Raw genomic sequence first — 22603 nt, forward strand, 5'->3', positions numbered from 1 at the left:
AGTAGCCACTATTTACTGGTTAGCATTTAGATAGATAAGCTAGATGCTCAGCAGCTACTTTTGCCACCCAATCTGTAATTTTTGTTACCTTTGCCAATCACAAATCATATCTCTTTTTAAGACAAATGTGCAAATGCACCAGGTTTTTGGTTTTTTAAGTATTTATATTATCAGCATTGCTACAAATCACATGAATGCTTTTCAAAGCAACTTCAATGATAAATTTCTAGATTTACTAAACATAGCCCCATATTAGATGCACCCTCATTAATTCACTGGGACCTGTGGTAAGTAATGCTAAAGCCTATCAACGCCTATTGGCAAATCTACACATTAATATAATGCAAAATGAAAAAAACATAAGAAAAAGTGTCAGTGAGCGAAGCAGGGTTGAATCACTGATGTTACTGGAGAAGGGGAGTAGACAGTGTAGAAAGGAACAAGTTCAACCCTGGGACCGCCCCCCTACCTAAATTATACCCAGAACCACAAACCCCCAGCTTATTAAGCTAAGCCAGCCATAAACGTCAAACCCCCGTGCTTTGCTTCACCAAACCAGGCTACTTACTTCAGATAGAGGTTTTCCAGAGTCACACCATGCAGCAAGGGCTTGTTTTCCTGGGAAGCCATGCTGCCACGTAACATGGGTCAGTCAACTGATCTAAAACCGGGGGCTCTGGTGAATGAATGCTGCAAAGAAGCCTTTATACTTGGTTCTTTTGTTTGTTTTTAAGGCATATAGTCGCTGCTCGATAAGTGTGTGTCTTTCAGCCTCTACTGGATTGCAGTATGGCACTGAGTGTCATGTTGCGACTTGTTTTGGCCCGGGCAAGTGGCTTTAAAACAAAGCCGGAGTGCCCCCAGGAACGTAGTTAAGAGTTAAAAGCCGCATTTACTCTTCAAAGTCGACACCATTGTATTTGCGAGGGCGGAGGAGGGGGAGAGACGGGAATGACCGCAACGCGGATTAAAGATAGCTGAGAATGCTCAACTTACAATGCCCTGGTAGGGAGGAGTTGCTAAACAACCATTGTGGCCATTGTAAGCGTTTCGGTGCTCCACAGTGGCCTCTAAAATTAATATTTTGCCCCCAGCATTGTCGCACACAGTCAACAAGGATTCAGACCCCTGTGGACAATGTGAAATTTTTTTTCCCAGGTGTCATAAAAGAATCAAGCGGCTCAAGTCGGTAAAAGACATACGGATGAAAATGAAGAACGATAAATACCTCCCCCATTACCCGAATCCCAAAGGCTGACAGATCAGCTGGCCCACCCTTATCACATGATCCATCACGCCAAGTCTCAAGCCCGTCTGCCACCTGATCCACTCCTGTCACGTGGCGTACCACCCAACAAACCCTTGCGTTCATTATGCGTCACACACCTCCAAACCCATCCCGTAGGTCAGCTGACCGACCTTGGCTTTGACTAATGCTTTGGGATTGGCAGGCTGCAGGCTGCACGCCGCGCACTGTCATGTGACATCACCGGGCAAAAGTCCTCACCTTCGCGTGATTGTCTTTGCATCTGATGTGAGCCCTAATTCCAAGAGACAATAACAGATGGTATTGGAACTCGCAGAGATCATGTGATGAAAACTCCTTCCGCCCTTTCAACACACAGCTTCAGTGTCATCAGTGTGCGCCGTATGGCACAAATGCTGACCTTTGGTCTTGCATCATAAAAAACATTTAAGAATTTTAGGGATTCTTACAAAGCCGAAGGAAACAATGCGGCGATAATTTCACCGAAGCCCATAGGAATTGAATGGGCTTCGTTCATTTACAGTGTGGGACTCATTGATATTACATAAAAGTTCAATATTAAAATCTATTCTTTATAAATTCTAAATGCAAAAATTTACATTGAAAAATATAATTTTTCAATAAGAACTTTACCGTCTGTTTTGTAACACTAAAGAATCATATAAAATACATTAAATACACACAGTATTGCAAATATAAAATTACCTTTAGAAGGAAACAAAACAAGAATTGCAGTATAATGTGCAAGGTGCAGGAATTTAATTAAGAAATCATAAAAACATGTATAACATACATAAAATAAATATAATAAACAATCCAAAAACTGGTCCTGGTATTCAAGTGGACTGGACCCGACACGGTCTGTTTTTTTAAAAAAAAATACTTCTTACTCAGGGGTTCCAGATGATGATATGTAGAATATCAAAAAACATCATCTGGGACCCCTGAGGAAGAAGTATTTTTTCGAAACATGGACCGTGTCAGGTCCGGTCCACATGAATACCAGGACTAGGTTTTGGATTTTTTATTATATACTGTATGTTTTTTAATTTTTTTAAATTAAATTCCTGCACCTTGTACATTATATTGCAGTTCTGGTTTTGTTTTCTTCTTTGCATTTTTTCTGCAGTTTTTGTTGGGCTTTTTTTTTTGTTTTTTTCAACATTAGAAGAAAAACATATTATATATGAAGACATTTTTGAGAACAAGGAATAAAATATACTGTATATTCATAAATGGAGAGACATATGTAAAATGTACGAGGAATTGATGTGACAAACCAAACAAGTAGTCAAACATATGGTAAGAATAAGTAAACACTAAAGGACAAAATATCTATGAGTTGTAAAAGGACAAAAACGAAGGAACGTGAACCTACACTGACCGATAATAGGTAGTTGTTTAATGATCTCTAAAAAAGAGTACTAAAGGTAAAATGAAGTACCAAACTATACTCAATCTACATGGGAATGCACCGAAAGAGTGAAAGTGAAAGCAAGCTAAGGATACAGTACAAAATAGAGTCCATAACTGAACCGAGATAGCTAGTTGGTTTAAAAACTGCTAAAAATAAATGGTACAGAAATAATAAGCAGAGAGTGCTCAAAAACTGATGGGCATTTAGGTCAAACAAGGCTCCTACCTTGAAAAAAGCCAGCAAACACCAATAAGAATGGCATTGGAAAGCAGCATAGTCATTTCACACAAAGACTATGCTACTTTCTGGTGCCTAAGTTGGTGTCTTTTGTGGAAAATCAGGCAGGTATTCAGAAGCTGCCAGGAGAAATACAGGAACAAAAGTTACCAGTACTTGATTGTCCCCTGAGGAAGGCATCCTACATTGCTGAAACTTGGATCCTAGTTGGGACTTCTTTGTAAGATCTAATTCCAAGTTAAGCACATAATGGCTCATCATGCTCTTTTCTGTGCTTTGTAGCAGCCTATGACTCTGCTATGCAACTATAGTATAACAAGGTCATTAATATTAAAATGAGCACTTTGGGAAATGCTGACATTGCCTGGTGATGCACAAACTGAAACATTAATGCCCCCAAATTACCAACTGGTTCGAGGGTGCTGGTAATGTTAAAGGCATGTCTCAGGCACATGTGTCTGGGGTTACGGTTGATGATTGCATGACATGGAAATTCAAAAATAAACACTCCAAAACCTGGCAGATGTCACCATCATATTTCTAAGAAAATTTATCCTATATTTTTCAAATACAAATTGTATTAACAATGGAAAAAAATCTCAAAATAGCAAATGAAAAAGAATGTGTTTTAAAACCGCTTCTCAAGTGCGTGTATTAAAGGTGCATCTTATGTGCTTTCATTGAAAGCTGCTGATTGCATAGTTTTCTGGTAGTTCTCTGCCCCCTCCCTTCCCCTCCATGCAATAGCATCGGCACACCTATGAATGACGCATGCGTACCTACAATGTACCATTTCCTGGCACATGTGCACATTTATGCCTCTTTCTATAGACTATTCTGCACGTGTCATTTGCGTTCTTCAACAACTGATCGGATGGGATTTCTGTTGACCTCCATGAACCTCATTTGCATGGGCACTAAAGCAACCCAAGGGGTTTTAACAGTGATTTTAGAGGATCGGGGCTTAGATCTCTTCCTCATTCCTAGTAGAGAATGGCATGGGGACAAATTTGTCACTGTCCCTGCATGTTCTGTCCCTGTCCCAACCCTGCAAGCTCTGTCCTCATCTGCACAAGCGTCGGACACTTATGATTTTGAGGCTTGTACAGATGAGGACAGAGCTTGCAGGGATGGGGCAGAAAGAGGGACAGAACTTGTGGGGACAGGACGGAGATGTAGATAGATCCTGTGGGGATGGGAAAAATTTGTTCCTGTATCATTCTCTAATTCCTAGGGTTCTGGGAAGATAACCAAAAGCCTAGAATTTACTCCCTCCCTTTTTATACCTCACCCCCTCCTACTTAGATAAAGGGGCCTCCAACTCTACCCACTGCTTTTTACTATCTACACACTCACACAACTCAGTGTGGCTCCCTGAAAAATCCCACACCTCTATTCTGCAGCAGGCATAGTTGCCAGGTCCACGGTTTTCTCGCACAATTGGGCTGCTTTGGAACACTTGTTGCAGGAAATTTTGAGTAGCTGTGGGTTGCGGGTTTTTTTGGGCTGGTTTTAGATTTTTGTCACTGTAATTTGGGCTGCATCATGGCACAGTATTTTCAGCAAGTCAGCTTGGCATTCAGCAAATCAGCATTTAGTGCAGATCAAGTGTTCAATATTCTACCAATGATGGGCCTTGTCCACCCTCTCCCACAGCCAATCATAATCAGAGCCTAGCCTTCTCCCGGGCTGAGCCCACATGCACTTTCCTTGTCACTTGTGGCTGTGGGCGAAGCGCAGAAGCTGTGCACACACTTCCCTTCCCTTGTCGATATGGATGGAGTGGAGGAGCCACGTGCATGTTTCTCTTTCCTTGCCTTGGCACCTGCGCATATCTTGGAGCCCCCTGACTTGGCTGGGCTCAGGTGATAGGACCCCAGGATCGCTTCTTGGTTGTGGCATCATTTGAGACCGAGCAGCGATGGGGGAGACAAAGATCTTTTACCATTGCCCTGGCTACCCATGGCTACAGAGAGGATCACCTTAGCCCATTTCAAAACGTTTCTGAACAAACCCAACTACAAGTTCTTCTTCAAGTTTATGGACGATGACTTCAGGTGAGTAGAGATGCAGGGAGGATTTCATTTGTTACTGCAAGGCCTGAAGAGACATCCGGGTCAAGAGCCGAGTTCCTCAGCAAAGCTACCTCTAAAGCAAATGTGTTGTTTTAAGCTTCCAGGTAAAACTATGGGCCTGATGCTTCCAGAGTTTCATTCTAGTATACAGGTTCTCTGCCACTGCTTTTCTGTACATGGAAAGGCTGCTAACATTAGAGTCAGCGCATTAGTAATGGAAAATGGGTGCAAGGAAACTCCCTGCCTTACCCACCAAAACCTAACAACAGCTCTGGAGCTTTCAGTAGGCCTTAGGGGGAAATGCACAAAACTCCAGGTTTACTAAGTTTGCAACCAAAGCTCAACACTAAAAGCATGCAGATTATATGCACACAGTGAGTGTTGAGCATTGGTCAGTAAAAGGCTCTGAACGCTCTTGGGACATGTCCAGAGGATCTCTCCTGACTCCCCCCTCCAGTCAAAACAAATTCCTGCTGGTCCATCGGACCCCTCAAAACTGTTTGGTGGTTCAGTGGGCTCACCAATTTGACCCCTATTTCTGTCAGCAGCTATAAAACCCCCATAGAGCTGCAACTTCCTCCCTGGTCCCGTGCGAACACTAACAGGAAGACTAGGAGTGTGGCTCCACTGAGAACAGGAGGTTGAGCCCATTGCCAACGCAACAGGATTAAACTCTAAGCCCCCCAAGAAAACAAATACAAAAACTGACGAGTATTTTTGCAGATGAATAAGGCATATTATTATTTGAATTATAGCTGATTATGCAATTTTTATGTTATGTATTCTTGGGAATATGAAGAAAAAGAAGGAGGTGCTGGAAAGTTCTCAGTCCATCCAACAAAGTTGGAGCAGTTTCCATCCAGGGCTATACACTTAGTCCTGCAAATTTCCACTTTTTTTGTTCTTTTGGAAAAGTACTGAACGAAAAAAGTGGAAACTCGCTGGACTAAGGGCTCCTTTTACAAAGGTGTGCTAGCGTATTTAGCGCACGCACCAGATTAGCGCTACCCCAAATACTGCCTGCTCAAGAGGAAGTGGTAGTTGCTAGTGTGCTATTCCGCGCGTTAAGGCCATAACACACCTTTGTAAAAGGAGCCCTAAGTGTATAGCCCTCCATGGAGAATATCACAACTGAAGTTAGTTGGGCTGAGAACTTTTCAGCACCCCTTCCTACACTGGGCTATTTTTGAGCTACTTTTTGAAGGTAATACGGGATTATTAAAAAAAAAAAAAAAAGTATCTGGCAACATTTGTACGTTTACATCCCATTCACTGATGCTCTTTGGCAACTCACTCAATTATCTCACGTTTTCTTAGGCAGAGGAATAACTACAATAGCTAAATTGTAACATGTCCGAGCTTAGATCTGTGAAAAAAGAAAAACGTAATTACACTAGATGTTGAAGAATGGCTAATATTCCTCCACCCGCCTCCTCCTTCACAGACCCTGCATTCAGCTTTACACAGCATTGCAAAACGCACCTAAGCAATCAAGTGATAAAAGTAGAGTTTAAATAATAAAGTACAATCTACAGATCGACCAAAGCTCGATTGTTAAGGTGCCCAGCACCAGAAAAAGCCTGCTTCAGATTTTAAATTCTTAATGTTAAGCTTTGTAGGTTTAGCATGCTCAGTCCTACGATTGCAAAACACCCCACCGTACACTGCAAGCCCAAGACAGGGAAATCAGGCGTCGGCGCGCTATGGCGTACTTGACGTCATGGCGCGAAGGTCAGCGGATCGAAGGCCGAGCAGTCGATTTTCATCTCCCTCCGCGATCAATCGATCGGGTCCCGGTTCGTTCTCGGTCCTTTTGCACCCGCCATTTTAGACGGAGAAAGGAGGAGGAGGAAGCGTACAGTATGGATATAACGGGAAGTGAGGGACGTGCCAGAAAGAGGTACGAGTTGCCTGAAGAAAACCGCTAGCGTTTTAGGAACACTAGTTAGGGATTTGGTGTTGGACTGGGAAGCCGGGTGATACCTACTATGAGTTGAGGGTGGCTTCAGCGGCCTGTGCGCTATGGGCTAAATAAAAAGCGAAAGCTCCCCAGTGCCTTTATAAACACAGGCGAGAGCCGTAAGGGATATATATATATATATATATATATATATTATTTTTTTTTTGTGGGGTACTCTTTCCATTACAGGGGCAGCAGAACACTATTGGGGGGAGGGGTAAACAAACCAACCCCATGCTCTCAACTTGTTGATGCTGAGTTGGACAAAATATCGATGATCCTCACTATTCTGCTGCCCATGCACGGGTGCTGGGGTAGAGCTGTCTGGCTGCTGATGTTGGAGGGAGAGAGGTTTGGTGATAGTTCGTTGTAGCGTGTTCTGGAGAGGCTTCTTTCGCTGTTTTTCCACCATTCAAGGACTGTAGGATAAAAGATATCATAATAATACACTTTCTTTCCAGATTGCACTATTGGACAAAGATTTTAAGCAGCTCTTCATCGGTTTCTTATCTATAAATAAAAATTTGTTATTTATCTTCATTATAGGAAACAACTTAAGACATTCTTGTTCTCTAAGTTTTTTGGTCCTTAACATTAATGTATCCATCATTCTGAATTTTGTTTAGTAGCTAATCTTTTGTAAATCGCATTGAACTTTACGGTAACTACGTTTAGAAATATGTTATAAGACGGACTGGGTCCTCCCTGATTTGTCCTCAAATCTGTATTTGAAGTGTTCAGACGTTTTGGTAATGGCATTATAGAAATCCGTAATGTAATGTAATCCTTGGAGACCTCCTTCCACACTTGTGAAAGTGGGTTATAATCAAACATGTATGTGTTCGTTGATTAGCACAGGATGAAATGTTTCTTTCATTTTTTAAACTCTTATATAATTTTAAACCTCTTACTTTTCTTTCTTTAACTTGGAGAAAAGAAGGGAGAAGCAAGAGATCGAATAGAGTCTGTGATAATGCAACTGGAAGGGAATAAGGAAAATACCCGGACAAACTAATTTGTTCTTGGTTTCAGTCTTTATAATTTACAATGTAGTATTATGTATTAGAGAGAAACCCTAGAATAAAGACAATCTTAATAAGCAGCTTTGGAATAATCCTGTTAAGTTAGGGAGATAAAGTAGTATATAATGGCTGGGGGGGTGGTAGTAAAGAAAGAGACAAAGGTGAGAAAGCAACTAAAACACACACATACACAGTATCAAAGATTCTTTCCCCATATAGGAGCAACATATCCAAATAGAAAACAAAGTATAATAGGCAACTATGATTTATTTTCTTATCATTAGTCCTAACATCACCCCATCCTGCTCCTTACTTGTTTCCTAAATTTTGTTTCACCCTTGTTGACTGATGTAGAAGGTTGTTGTTTCCATGCTAGAATACCAATGGTAGATCATGAGAGAGATGCTGTAATGGATATGTATGATCTACAGTGAGTGCAAGGATGGAGGGTGGCATGAATTAGAATGGTATGAGTGTTGGGGTTTTTTTTTATAAGCATAAATTTATATAGAATAGTAGTTATAAAGAAGAGTTCATGATATTTTGAAACCAGTGAAAACTATAACACAACTTAGATCAGATATTTACGGCCTCTTTTACAAAGCCGTGTGGAAACAGCCCCGAAGCCCTTTAATTCTCTATGGGCCTCGGGGGCCGTTAGCGCGGCTTTGTAAAGTCACCTGCTCTGGGCAATCACGTTTGCCAAAATTATTGGTGTTCCAAGATCATTATATAGAAAATAGATCAGGCATGTTGGCACCTGTAAAGGGTATGCTGCATTCAAACTGTCTTCTGGGTAACCTGAATGTGCATTACCATTCGATTGGTAGGTAGTTTCATTCATAGATTGAAAACAGAAAAATAGATTTCTTTACAAATATTTTCTATGATTTGCCTGATTTTGTTTTATAATCTGAGAGCAATTTGCAGTGTGTATTAGTATAAAGTCTACACAGTTTTGTTTTTGACTCACCAGGGTTTCAAAAGGAAAATTTTCTCTTAAAAATTTCCTAAACAAGCATGTTTATACATTTGACTTGGTATTTATACAGGTACTTTTACACATATATGTATGCATAGGGTTCAGAAAATTAAAACATTAAAAAAACTGCATAAAGGAAGACTTCTGGTCATAAAATTCTGTGCGTGATGGCACTGTAATCTTATATGTAGGGAGGGTTAGAAATTTTCAAACAGCTCATCTGCACCTGAACCCCTATTTCTTTTTTTTTTTTCATGTGCATGCATTTGAAAATTGCTTCATATTAGTTTGCTTTTTTAGATCTGCTGCAATAAATATTAAAGCTGTTTACAGTAGAGAGAAGTTTGCTAATTAGAAAGTGCTTTCCTAAAATTTTTCACATGTTCTCCGTTTGGAGTAGAGAATTGCGCGGGGACAGAAATCAAGCCTGTCCCCTGAGCACCATCTCTTTCACTCTCGCACTCATGCCTAACAATTCTCCCTTTCTATTTCCACCCCCACCTTGGCATCTTTCCTTCCCTCCATCCTAAGTCCCAAGTTCGTGCCCCCTTCCTCTCCTTTTTCTGTCTGAAATTCATGCCCCACCCTTCCTTCTGTGTCTCAATTTGAGCTCCTCTCCCTCCTTCCAGCCTTTGTCCCAGGATCGTTCCCTCTCACTCTCTCCCTTCCTTGGTCCAGCGTGCGTGTTTTGTGGCCCCCTTCCCACAAGACTGTACTGGAGCCGTCCAGGTCAGCCGCCTCCTTCCTGCCTTCTAGCCGCACTTCTTCACAGGGCCGTGCGTCCTCACGTGACTGACCCGGAAGCCTTCTCTCTGACGTTAGCTCTGACGGAGGGAAGGCTTCCAGGTCAGCTACTGACAGCATGCTTGGAGCGCTGCATGCTGCTTGAGAGGGGTGTATGCAGCTTGAGGGCAGGAAAAGGAGGCACACAGGTATTGGAGCCTCCAACCCCATGAGATCCCTGTGACCCTAGGGAGGTCCCCACGGATCCCTGCAAACTTAGATGGGTCCCCATGGGATCCCTGTGACCCTAGGGGGGTCCCCACAGGATCCCCGCCATCCCCGTGCAGCTCTTTAGTTTAGAGCATATCATTGCTATAGAGTGTGTGTATGTAATCTGTCTTGCATCCATCTTGGATTTTCCCGATTTGGAATAAAAGCCTCCATCTCCCTCAAAAACCCCTCAATTTGAATTAAAACCTTTAGTGGTGATATCCCTGGACAGATAGGGTAGTTTTTCTCAAGTACCTAATTTCATTTTAGTTTGATACTTTGTAAACCGCTTAGGTCAGTAAAATGCAGAAGCGGTATATCAAATCTTAAATAAACATAAACATCATGCAAAATTTGCAATGGATGGCCAGCAGAACAGCGACCATGTGCCACGGGGCATATAAGGGGAAGCTCAGGAGCCTCAGGCTTAGCCCCATCTGGCACCATTAAGGTGGAGGGAGGATCACAGATGACCCACCTTGTCCAGGGAAAAGAGCCTCTCTTGAGCCTTCGGTTGGAGCTTGGGTGAAACGCAGGTAGGTCATTCCATGTCAAGTAGTCCAATATTAAAAATCATCCCTGCTCAATCTCCTCCAAATGGGCCAACCAGAATCTTAGGCCCATTTCCCAGTGTATTTAGGAATGCACTGAGAGTGGCCTAAGATTCTGATTGGCCAGATCCGCTAGACCAACCCCTATGTCGGGGAACATTGGGGTGGGTTTGGGAGTGCCAGGGAGGAGGGAGTGGGCATTCCTCCTGATGGGTGGTTGCGGCTGCTAAACTTATCGCGGCAGGGAGATCCTTTGCCGCAATAAGCTCAGCAGCCGTGTCTGCTTACAATGTAGACCAGTATTTTGCTGGCCTACATTGTACACGTCTACCGCTGGCCTAGGGAGATGCATACGGCCACCTAGGTCCACCTAAGGCTATTTCCGGGCCATGCCCACACCTAGCCTTAGGCGGGCTTGTGCGCTTCCCTAGGCTCCTGGAGGCACCTGCGCATGCTCAAGGTCTTCTGGCTCTCACCCTCTCCGAGAAGGCCTTGAGCATGCGCAGATGCTCAAGGCCCCACAGCAGCCCAGCATAGAACCAGTGGCAGGCACTTTCAGCACGGGTAAGCACAGGGCCGGTCAATGAGGGGAGGAGGTGGATAGTAGTACTGATGGTCGCGAAGGGAGGGAGCAGCGCCGGTGGCATTGGGGAGAAGCGAAGCCGGTTCCTGGGATAGCCTAGGGGGGGGTGGGGGTCAAAGTGGAGACAGCAGTGGGAGAAGTGTTGGAAGGGATATGGATTGGGGAATGGAGGGAGGAGGAGAGATGTATTGTCAGTGGAACAAATCATCCAAGTTGCCATTATTTTTTATGGGGAACTTTGCTTTGATATATGAACATGTTTCTGGAAAGAATTATGCTCGCAAACCAAGGTACCAGTGTACAACTATTCACAAATTGTGCTGTCCAATATTGACAACAAATTCAAGGCATTGTATTTGGGCTAGCTGCATGATGAACAGCATTTGAAGTGATTGGGAAGCAAGATTTGTCCTTGAACTTGAAAACTCTTATCCAAACCATACTATTCTTTGATCACATTAATTTTTTGTCCTAATAAAAATTTACAGTTATTAACCACAAATGTCCAATTCAAAGTTTCTCTCATTCTAATGCCTGTCTATATCTCCCACATATTTTAACATTAAACGCAGGTCTATGTTGTACTTTTCAGGCCTATTTTAAGCTATTAGGAATAGCAAGTCAAAACTTGGTGAGTTTTGTAGCCAAATAATTGCTCTTTCAGATGCAAGAAAGGAGGAGATTGGAGGATGTACGGTTGTGATATATGATAGTGAATATAGCTAAATATGTGCATACAATTTTTTTTCATCAATCTCAGTAAAGATTTATCTCAGAAAAGAAAAGCTCGGTGTGCCTAAAAGTTTACTGGGGAAGTATCTGGGTATAATCTCTTCCAGTTCCTAAAATCTGAGCCCTATTGTGCTTTCTACTCAGGAACTATTTGCCTGTGCATTCCACAACAAGCTTTTTCATCAACTTTGTGGTCCCCAGTGATGCACCAATGATCGGTGGTATATTTGGGTTTGCATACACCAGTTGTACTGTGCAAAAGAGCTCAGCACTCGTCTCATTTCTTCACTTTGGACTCTTCGTGACTGCAATAAATTTTGTTTAATCAACTACCTGCTTTGACCGGATCCTTGAAAAAGGCTTGCTAGCCGAAACATGGCCCATGTCTGGTCCTGGTAGTCTTTTACGTGTTTGATGTGTTCTAATTTTACTATTGTTCGAAGATCTTTTAAAAAATAAAGGAAAGTCAAGAACATTGTGTTTCTCCACAGTTTGTTTTCTTTTGGGTTTTTTCTTTTGTATATTTGGGTTCAGCATAAACAGTTGTACTAGAAATATGACTCTTAGCTTGATAGAGCAACTATACTTTTCACAACCTAAATCCAAAGTTGACATTTTGGCACTATCTTCCATGGAATGAAAAAATTGGCCCCAATAATGAGGCCTCTAATTTGGAAGAAGTTGAGATGCATGCAACTCTAAGACTTTGCACATATTCATTGCATGTCCTATTGTACTTCCACTAAAAATTTCATCAACTTCTGAGATGATCAGGTGGAGAGGCCTAGACCATTTGACATGGAATGACCCAGGTAAATAGACGCTGCAGAGCCCAAGAAATGGCAAAGTGAAAGCCACCTTGTGGTCCCTAGTCAGGGATTTACCCCAGATTTTGTAAATTTTTTTGTGGAAAGCCTACTTAAATTGTCAGAGGTCTTCAATATCAGTCAAGGGGGGCAATGGTGTCTGTGCAAGGAGGCATGTGCTCCCCAGGGATGCTTGCTTCAGCAGAAATTCCTGAGCCAGGGAACCAATCTGATAATGTCTGGGGAGACTGGAAGTCAGATTCTATGCCTTTACTGTCCCAGAGTGAATCATCCCTTCTGGGGAATTTGGGGTCTCAAATGGAGATGAGAGAGCAAGAGACTGTAGTCCCCCTTGATCAAAGCGAAAACCTGATAGTACACCGCTTGTTTAAAGCGATAGGGTTGTCAGAGCTTATCTCAGTCACTTTGGGAGTTAAACCTGGAGTCGCCACAGACTGCGGTGGCATAGTGCTCAATTATAAGCGCTTCTCAGGCACAGACATCAATTTTCCCTTTGCATCAGGATCTTACTGCTCTTAATACGGAGCATTGGGAGGTCCTGGAGGGCTCCTTAAGGAAAGCTGAGGCAATAAAGCTCTATCCCATGGCTCCTGAATTTCAGCCTGACTTGCTAGTAGTTCAAGTTATCCCAGGACAAGTAGGCAGCATATTCTCAACATGTGGGTGACGTCATCCACGGAGCCCTGTAGCAGACAGCCTCGCAAGCAGACTTGCTTGAAGATCTTTTAAGAGCTCGCGAGTGCTGCATTGAGCATGCGCGAGTGCCTTCCCACCCAAGTCAGGTTGCGCGTCTCCTCAGTTCTTAGTTTTCCTCGGAGCCAAGAAGCCCTGTTTCTCAGCTCTGCCGTTTCTAAGTGCTTTCTTGCACCACGGCTTTAATTTGTTTTATTTCTTTTGTTCCCTTTTAAAGTTGCTGTGCGACGCATCTTTTTTTTTTTTTTTTTTTACTTTTTTTTCCGTCAGTATTCGCCCGACGGGGATTGGGCTTAGGCCCTGCCACCGGCCCTCGTTCGGCTGTGGCTGTATTTTGCCTATGTCCCAGCCTCTTACCGGTTTTAAAAGGTGCAGCCAGTGTGGCCGGGCCATTTCCTTGACCGACCCTCATCGTTGGTGTATTAAGTGCTTAGGACCTCAACATTGATCTGAGTCCTGCCCACGCTGCGCTACCCTTCAGAAGAGAGCCCTTCGCAGACGTCATGCCAAAATCCTTGAGCTTTTTGGCCCTATGGAGTAGTCTGCGGAGAAGATCTCGGCCTCGACCCCAGTGTTGGCCCCGACTTGCAAGACCTCGAACAAGTCGACCTCGAAGGCCTCTTGTGCTGTGCCTCTTAAGGTTCCGTCCTCAGGCAAGTCTCCTCTTCCTTCCACAGGTACGGTACCTAAGAAGCCTCCAGCTGAGTCTCAGGCAATCCAGACAACAAGTGCAGTCGTGCAGCCTCTTCGAGACCTACCTCCAAGCGTGCCTCCAAACATAGGGAATACTCATCTTCGAGATCTCCCTCAATGGAGCACCCTGCTGCACCCCTAAGACCAGATCCATTGGTCTTGGTGCTTGTCTCCGAGGACATGCTGAAAGCCATATTGACCACGCAGACTACCTTGGTCTTGGCCCAGCTTGCACCTGCCTCGACCCTGCTCCCTGGGAGCCAGCCTAAGCATGCTATAGAGGCACCTCGAGACAAGCCTCGTCGGTCTCATCCATTGTCCTCCAGTGACTCCTCGCTTCGTCCTTCCAGGTCCGAGTCTCCAGCTACTCAGCCTGTTGGTGAAGAGATGGACAGACCTCGTTCGAAGCATCAACCAAAACATACCTCATCGCACCTGGCTTCGAAAAAGCCTAAAGAGTCTCTTCGTAGAACTAAAGAACCTCACAGGGATATGCAGTCTCCTGTGCCTCAATTGTTGAGGCCCATCAAGACCCCTTTGAAGCCCAGGCATAGGTCTCAACCTCCGAAGCCTTCAACGCCTCCTGCTTCTCCACCTTGAGGCACGTCCAGGTCGAGGACTCCTCCCTCAAGTACGAGGCGCGAGTCGAGGCTCTTAATTCCTCGCACTCCTGGGACTTCTCCATCGAGGCTGCTGAAATGTAAATACTCTCTGACTCCGCCTATATCACACAGCGGAGCTTCTTCTGTAACTCTTATGTTAGATACAGACATGCCTTCTCAATACTCCAGAGAAGCTTCTCCATCCTACTCAGTGGCATCTTGGTCTCGCTCCTCTTCGCCTCCTGAGGAGTCCTCAGCCTCCAAATCCACATCTTTTTCAAGATTGGGCTTTGATATGAATACGGCTCTTCAACTTCAGTCTGAGTCTAAGTATACTCCTGAATATTTGGCTAAAATGGAGCTACCTCATCCGCCAAAAGAATCCCTGAGATTTCCCATGAATCCTGTGTTGAAACAGACTTTTCTCAAGAATCTCGAGACTCCATATTCAATCCCGGCTATTCCCTCTCGTTATCGTATGGTTCCTTGCAAGGGGTTTGAGAAGCCGCAATTGTCTCACCAATCCTTGGTGGTGAAATCATCTCTAAAAAAATATAATCCCTCCAAGGTTTATGCGGCGGTGCCCCCAGGCAGGGAGGGACGCACCATGGATAAATTTGGCCGCCATCTTTATCAAAATTCCATGATGGCGAATAGAATCTTGAATTACAACTTCATTTTTAATTCCTACTTCAAGTACTGCATTAAAACCATGCCCTACTTTTTTCCTGACTTGGCCGTGGATTGTCTGCCTGCGTTTAAACAACTTCAGCAAAACCTTTCACAAATACGTCTCTACATGCTCCAAGCCACTTATGATGCCTTTCAGATGGCCTCTAGGGCTACTGCCTTTGCTGTGGCAATGCGCCCTTAGGCATGGCTACACATTGTAGACATGGACCCTAACCTGCAGGACCGTCTAGCTAATTTACCTTGCCAAGGAAATGAGCTTTTTTGACGATTCCATCGAGGCTGCTACCAAGCATCTGTCTGAACATGAGTGGTCTTTTGCCTCTTTGGTGCGGCCTAAGGCTAAAACTCCAGCTGCTAAGCCTTATAAGCCACCTCCACATCGTTATCCTCAAAAGTCGACTCCAGCTTTCTCCAGGTCTCCGCCTAGAAGACAACAGCAGCAGCAGCATCTACAAAAACCTCAAACCCCTGCTGCAGCTAAGCCGGCACAGTCTTTTTGACAATCTAAGTCTGAGCATAACGTCCACCTCCATCCATCAGACTTCTCTCCTTCCCATAAGAGGTTGGCTCCATCACTTTTACCAACAGTGGGAGCAAATTACATCAGACCTCTGGGTTCTCGCCATCATTCAGAAGGGTTACTCACTTCAATTTCTTCAAGTGCCACCAGATCTCCCTCCAAGAGAGTATCCTTCCGGGTTGTTGCAACTTCCCCTTCTTCATCAGGAGGCTCAGGCTTTTCTTTGCCTTCGAACTGTCGAGGAGGTTCCTATGAACCAACAGGACACAGGGTGGAAATTATGGACCTCATGGATAAAATATGGAACTTGTATACTTAACATCCAGGAGTAAAGCCCCACCCCCACCTCCAAATCACCAAGCTTTGTAATCCTGAGTATTTTGTATAGCACTATGAATGTCTAGTAATGCTGTAGACATTATTAGTAGGAAAATAACATCTGGATGCCTAAGGTTCTGTGTTCTTGACAACTAAATACTGTCAACACCAATCTGTCAATGTAAACCTTGTTTTCTGGAAAGTTTTAACCTGATCCTACCTGCTTGCAACCATATGGTATGCAGGGTAACTGTATTGCACTATTAACTGATTAGTTATTTTAAAAAGCATGTGCAAAAAGGTTAGTTTATGGTTTTTATAAAAGAAAATGCATGATTTTACTGTTTAAATTAATGATACTAAAGAAAATCCTTTAAGCCTTGATTCAGAATCTAGAAGAATCAATCTTGAATGGAGCTCAGGCAGGAAAATAAGAGCTAGAGTTCTCTTATTTGTTAAATGTTGATACAAATTAGAAAACCGTTTGATGGTTCAGTAAATTCAAGTTTTTCAGTGTTCCTCAGGGGAATACTAATTTAATTTGAAGCCTGTGAATCTTATAAAGAAATTGCATAAATTGCATAAACAATAAAGTATAAATAAATTTTAAATAGGTCTCGAGTAGGAGTTTTTGTAATAGCAGCTTAAAAATTTTCATTTTGTTATGTCTTGGTGAAGTGCCTATTCCTTGAGCTATTCAAGCTGAATTTCATTTAGGAAAAGCATGTATGGGAGCTTTTAATATGGCACTACAGGCTTACTTTATAACCAAATAGTATGTGTCATAATTGGTTGCTAAAATAAAACATTATTAAAGAGGCTGGTATAGTAATAAATTTTTCAGATTCCAAGGGCACTTCTTAAACTTCCTGGATGGCTTTACAAGTCTATAAGGTAGAATCTCTGAAAAGGTTCCCTTGAAAATTAAGGAAGGCAAACACTGAATATTTAAAAGTACCCCCAGCCTTTGCCTCTGTTTTTGTACATTGCTAAAGTGTCCCTGTGGGAGTTTCAAAATGAAATCTCTGGCCTTGTGTTTCTTTCCCTTATCTAACACCATCCAATTTGCCCCTAACTGAGGTCTAGATTCTTAAAAAACAGATAGGCTGCTATCGTAGCCATTTTAGTACCGAATTTAAAAAAGCGAGTCATTCTCCAAAAAACACATTCAAATGACGCTGGCGGAGAGTAGCGAAGACTCGCTAAATTTGCATGTGCCCATCGAGGCGATAGTGATGGGAACATGTACATAATAAACACGAATCCCCCCCCCAAAGAAACCCCAACAAAACCCAACATGCAACAGCGAGAGAGATATTCAATCTCTCCTGCTTCCAACCAATATCCCCCCCTTGCAGCGGGAGAGATGCCCACTCTCTCCCGCTGCCAAGTGAACCCCCCCCAGCAGTGTGAGAGATGCCCTCTCTCGTCACAAACACCCTCCACAGCAGCGAGCCCACCTCTTCAAAATGGGTCTTCCCTTCCCTGGTGCATCCTTCCTGTAGGAGGGGCCTTAGACAATCTGGGCCAATCAGAGTCTCAGGCCCCACCCCGGTGGGTGCATCCTAGGATGCTGGCCGCAGGGAGTAGGCATCCCTCTGGTCAGCCAACTAATTTAACGTAAGGGATAGAGGGGTCGGAAGCAGGGGAGTGTTGTGTGGCAGCAGAGAGAATGTGCATCACCGCTGCAGAGGAGGTGTTGTTTGTGTCAGGAGAGAGTGGGCATTTCTCTTGCTGTTGGGGGGGGGGCAGTGCCACTGCTGCAGGGGAGGTGTTGTTTGTGATGGGAGGGAATCGACATCTCTCCCAGTACTGGGGGGGGGGGGGGTGTCAGTTGGCTTTCTAGCAGTATCCGACACTACCATGCCGGGGTTTTAAACAGTGCTGCTGTCACTGTACCGGCACCCCTGGATCAGTCGCTGATTTTTGTCACCAGAAGCCAATGCCAAGCCAGTTGTTGAGAATCCACCAGAATGCTCATTTCAATGTTGAAGAGCCCATTTGCATTTCAGTGTTGGAGACTGCTAGAAACCTTGCTAAAGACAGAGATAAGCCGTTTCCATAAACCGCCGCTAAAATGCCCGCAGGCTAAACCTTCGGAAAGTGATTTAGCGACGACGTTAAAGTTTTGCGAATCTGGGCCTGAGTGAGTAATACAAAAGTGCAGCTGTATCTAGAGAAAGCACCTGTATACTCCTCCCTCAATATTTGTGAATAACTTTTGGATCGACTGACCCACCCCCGCCTCCCTCTCACCTTCCCTCCGGCATCCTGGACCTTACCTGATGGTCTAGCGGTTTTTTGGGGCAGGAGCGATCTTCATACACTCCTGCCCCTTGCAGATCACTCATCTAAAATGGCTGCCGTGAGTTCCTGTAGTCTCTCGAGACTACGACGGGAACTCAGTAGCCATTTTGGATGAGTAATCCGCACGGGGCAGGATTGTAGGAAGATCACTCCTGTCCCGAAAGACCGCTAGAGACCACCAGGTAAGGTCCTGGGAGGTCCAGGAGGGAGGTGGGGGTGATTCCGGTTTTAGGAAATCGCGAATCCTAAAACCGCAAATCGGGAGGGGGAAGTGTATATAATATGCCAACTGCTTTGGTTGAATTTTGATACACTGCATTTCTGTGATACATTACCTATCTGAAAGAGAGTGAGTTCTTATTCTTGCTGATTTAATTGGGCAACTTCTTTGTTACCTAAGCAAATGCCTTTGTGAGGAAAAATGCATGGTATATCGGGTACAAATTTGAGGCATAAAGTTAGCCCTAGTGGAATTGGCTAAAAATCTACAAATACAAATGAAAACAAGAATTGTGAACTTAGAGGCTTCTAAAATCTGCTACAGTCATTGTCTGGTCAAACCCTTTGAAAAAATATGCTCATTCAGACTGCAGTATTAGCTACCTGGTTCTTTTGAACTTGATGGTTATGTGTTGGTGTTTTTAAATGAAAAGGGAGCATGTGATTATTTGGCTGCTAGTTTTATATGTAAACATAGTACAGATTTGACAATTTAACCAATTCATTGTTTGACTTTTTTTCTCTAGTACATATAGCTTTCTTTAGGTATTAGTTCTGCTGAAATGCTACTCTAATAACATTGCTAACACTATCAGCATGTAGTCTCTGGATAGAATGACTTTATCTTGTGTGTAATTTGGTGATGAGCACACAGCAAATTACTGTAAATCCCCTGCTGGGCTAATACTTATGGTTAGAAGGCAACTGAAAATGTATCAGTTTGAAAGAACTGCCTTGTATGCATGAATAACATTTTCCTGTGAATAGTAAAAATAGATCTCTTTTCTGCAGTTTAGATGAACAGATGGCTAAGCAAAAGGTAACTTATGTATTTCAAGGAAACAAGTAGCTCTTCTAGAGTTACAGTAATTGTACCGTTTTCAGTAGTGCTGCCTGATTCAGGAAAAAAAATTTTGATTCAATTCGATGCAGCCTATTGAATTGATTTTTTTTTTTTTTATTCGATTCGATTTTCCTGCCCAATTGGGTGCTTTTATTTGCTGTTCAGGGGTCTATGACAATTCAGCTTAGCCAGTCTCGGTTTGGAATACTCAGTAAAACAGAATTCACAATGTTGTAATATGACACAAATAAACACTTCAGCCACTAGTTTTCAAATATAAATGTTGAGTAACATGTTATCTAAATTGCTTCTGAGGTAGCATTAATGCTCCTTTTTGTGTTTTAATTTTTGCTGTAGGTAAATGTTTGTAAACCCTTATGGAGAAAAAGGACTTCGAACAATGGCTTGAGAACATTTCAATCACCTTTCTTTCTCTAACTGACTCAGAAAAAAATGAAACTCTTGATCACCTGATTAGCCTGAGTGGAGCTGTTCAGCTCCGACACCTCTCTAACAACTTGGAAACTCTTCTTAAGCGAGACTTCCTTAAACTTCTCCCTTTGGAACTCAGTTTTTATTTGTTAAAATGGCTGGATCCTCAAACTTTACTCACATGTTGCCTTGTCTCCAAACAGTGGAATAAGGTTATAAGTGCCTGTACGGAGGTATGGCAGGCTGCTTGCAGGAACTTGGGCTGGCAAATAGATGACTCTCTTCAGGATGCTTTGCACTGGAAGAAAGTTTACTTGAAAGCTATTTTGAGAATGAAACAGCTGAAGGACCATGAAGCTTTTGAGACTGCATCGTTAATTGGGCATAGTGCCAGAGTGTATGCACTTTATTATAAAGATGGACTGCTTTGTACAGGTAGGAAGCTAAATAACTATGACTTAGGCATGTTTTTCATTTTTCCCTGTAAGCCTAATCAGTAACATGGGTTGCTGTAAAATCTTGCCTTTTGCTTCATCCACTAGTGGACTGGGTAGATTTATTACTTAGTTATGGCTTTGAAGCTGTTAGTGGATGGTAAATTCAGGTGTTTATTTTCTAGGTAATTAAGCACTCTTGGAGAGCTCAAAAATCAGTGTTTTATCCATATCTTTGCTGTACAGGTGCATTTCTGATTACATTTTCCAGTGGATTCAAATATACCCATCTATACAGGTGAGAGTTAACAGAACAGAAAAGGCACACAAATGGAGTGCAGAATAGAGGTGAACTTCTGATCCCCATGTCCACCTGTCTCCACCAAATCCCTATCATATCTCAGAGTGGATGGGCAGACTAGATGGGACATCTGCTGTCATGTTTCTATATTGCTACCATTCCCTTATTTTTAGTCAATTTGTTTCTATCCCCATCATATTTGTATCATACCCGCACCATTCCCAGTTTTTTTTTTCTCATTCCTTTACCCAATCCACATTTAAAAGATCTTACAAATTCAAACGAAATATAAAAGGATCCTTTTATTAAGCTGCGCTAAAAGGTAACCAGCACTATCCCCAGCACTGGGCTTTCCCACACACTAAGGCCACTTTTAGTGCAGTGGTAAAATGGCCCCTTTTTCCCTATTAATCGTCATATGTCAGTTTCAAAAGGCAAGGCAAAAAAGAACCAACAAAAACTGCAGTGAAGATGCGAAGCAAAAAAACAAAACTGCAGAAAAATGTACAAGGTGCAGGAATTTATTCAATAAAAGTCATAAAAACATATATAACATACATAAACCAAATGTATCCAAAAATTGGTCCTTGTTCTCGTGTGTTCCGGACCTGATATGGCTCGTGTTTCGAAAAACACTTCTTCCTCAGGGGTCCAAACGGAACAGTCGTGAAAAACTCCTGTCAAAAGCGCCACGTTAAAAGGTGACCAGCACTATCCCCAGCACAGGACTTTCCCACACATTAAGGCCACTTTTAGTGCAGTGGTAAAATAGCCCCATTTTCCCTATTAATGGTCATATGCCAGTTTCCCCATTAGCATGTGGCTATTAGCATATGAGCACTTGCCGACACATATTTTTTAGATGGGAAGGGCTCATGAGCTAACTATGCACTGATTGGTTAGTGTGCAGCAGTGTAGTTGGGCAAACCAATTGGTGCCTGCTCTCTGCCCCAGGTACCCCAGCATTAAAAAAAATAAAATCTATTTTTAGCTCTCCAATTTGGAAACTACTGTGGGAAGTTTGAGCATGCCACACGATAGTGGTTTATTAACTTGCAGTAAGCATGCTTTAGTGCTTACCACATCCTAGTAAAAGGGCTCCAAAATGCTTCCTATAACTTGTTAAAATTTAATACACAACAATAGCCAGTAACGTAGCAAAGGTAAGTGGTGCCCGGGGCAGTGGTGCCTCTTCTCTGCCCCCCCGCTCATTCTCACCCCACCCCCCTGCAGTGTGTGCACCCCTTTCCCCCGTACCTTTTTAACTTTCCAGGCGAGAGCAACTGCACGAACTTGCTGCCTGTGTGGTGTCGGCTATCCCTTTGACGTTACTTCCTAGGCATGGGGCACATATGCGTGCGACCGGGGGGGGGGGGGGTTAGGAAGGGGGGAGTGGAGAGGATGATGGGTGCCTGTGCCTTTATAAAGACCACGCCCAGGGCAGACTTCCCCCCCCCTTACTATGCCAGTGACAACAGCCATAACTGTTAATAAAATAATGTTTTTTGCAAATTTAACATGGTCTGAGAAAAAAAGTTATTTCAAACATTATAAAAATAATAAATCATCTACAGAGCTAGAGCACAGTTCTAATCTATATTTATCATTTGTTTATCCTGCTACTGAAAAAAAAGGTTCTAATGAAGTGATTGTGGCAGGAGTACCAAGCAGGGAATAGACAAAATGTGTCAATTTCATTCAAAACAAAAATACAATAACGCCACCATGCATCAAGTGCCAGAGAGACGTAATGTTTAAGCAAAAGAAAAGCCTCAGACTAACAGAGGGGTGTACCCACACACTTCCACCCAAGCATTATAGGCAAAAAACTTTCACATGAACTAAATACTAGCAGGTGGGTGCATGAAAATAGCCAATAATACAATATAAAGTGGAAAAGC

At 43.1% G+C, this 22603-nt stretch overlaps 2 protein-coding genes across 7 annotated transcripts in view; one reads left to right on the forward strand and one right to left on the reverse strand.

The window, feature by feature from the left end:
- Positions 1-6806, reverse strand: part of SLC2A8 (solute carrier family 2 member 8) — a 38263-nt gene extending 31457 nt beyond the window's left edge. For 2 of the 4 annotated variants that reach the window (XM_033961042.1, XM_033961041.1), the window contains exon 1: positions 569-1347. In XM_033961042.1, coding sequence (XP_033816933.1) covers positions 569-645 — 77 coding nt within the window. In that variant the 5' untranslated portion in view covers positions 646-1347. Of the gene's footprint in view, positions 1-568; positions 1348-6708 lie in introns of those variants that run through there. The other 2 variants (XM_033961043.1, XM_033961040.1) reach the window with 2 other exon arrangements.
- FBXW2 (F-box and WD repeat domain containing 2) overlaps positions 6723-22603 on the forward strand; it is a 64007-nt gene continuing 48126 nt past the window's right edge. The window contains exons 1-2 of one of the 3 annotated variants that reach the window (XM_033961046.1): positions 6723-6896; positions 19893-20402. In XM_033961046.1, coding sequence (XP_033816937.1) covers positions 19913-20402 — 490 coding nt within the window. In that variant the 5' untranslated portion in view covers positions 6723-6896; positions 19893-19912. Of the gene's footprint in view, positions 6897-6930; positions 7076-19892; positions 20403-22603 lie in introns of those variants that run through there. The other 2 variants (XM_033961044.1, XM_033961045.1) reach the window with 2 other exon arrangements.

The sequence above is a fragment of the Geotrypetes seraphini genome, chromosome 10 (assembly GCF_902459505.1).
Source record: "Geotrypetes seraphini chromosome 10, aGeoSer1.1, whole genome shotgun sequence".
Lineage (NCBI taxonomy): Eukaryota > Metazoa > Chordata > Amphibia > Gymnophiona > Dermophiidae > Geotrypetes > Geotrypetes seraphini.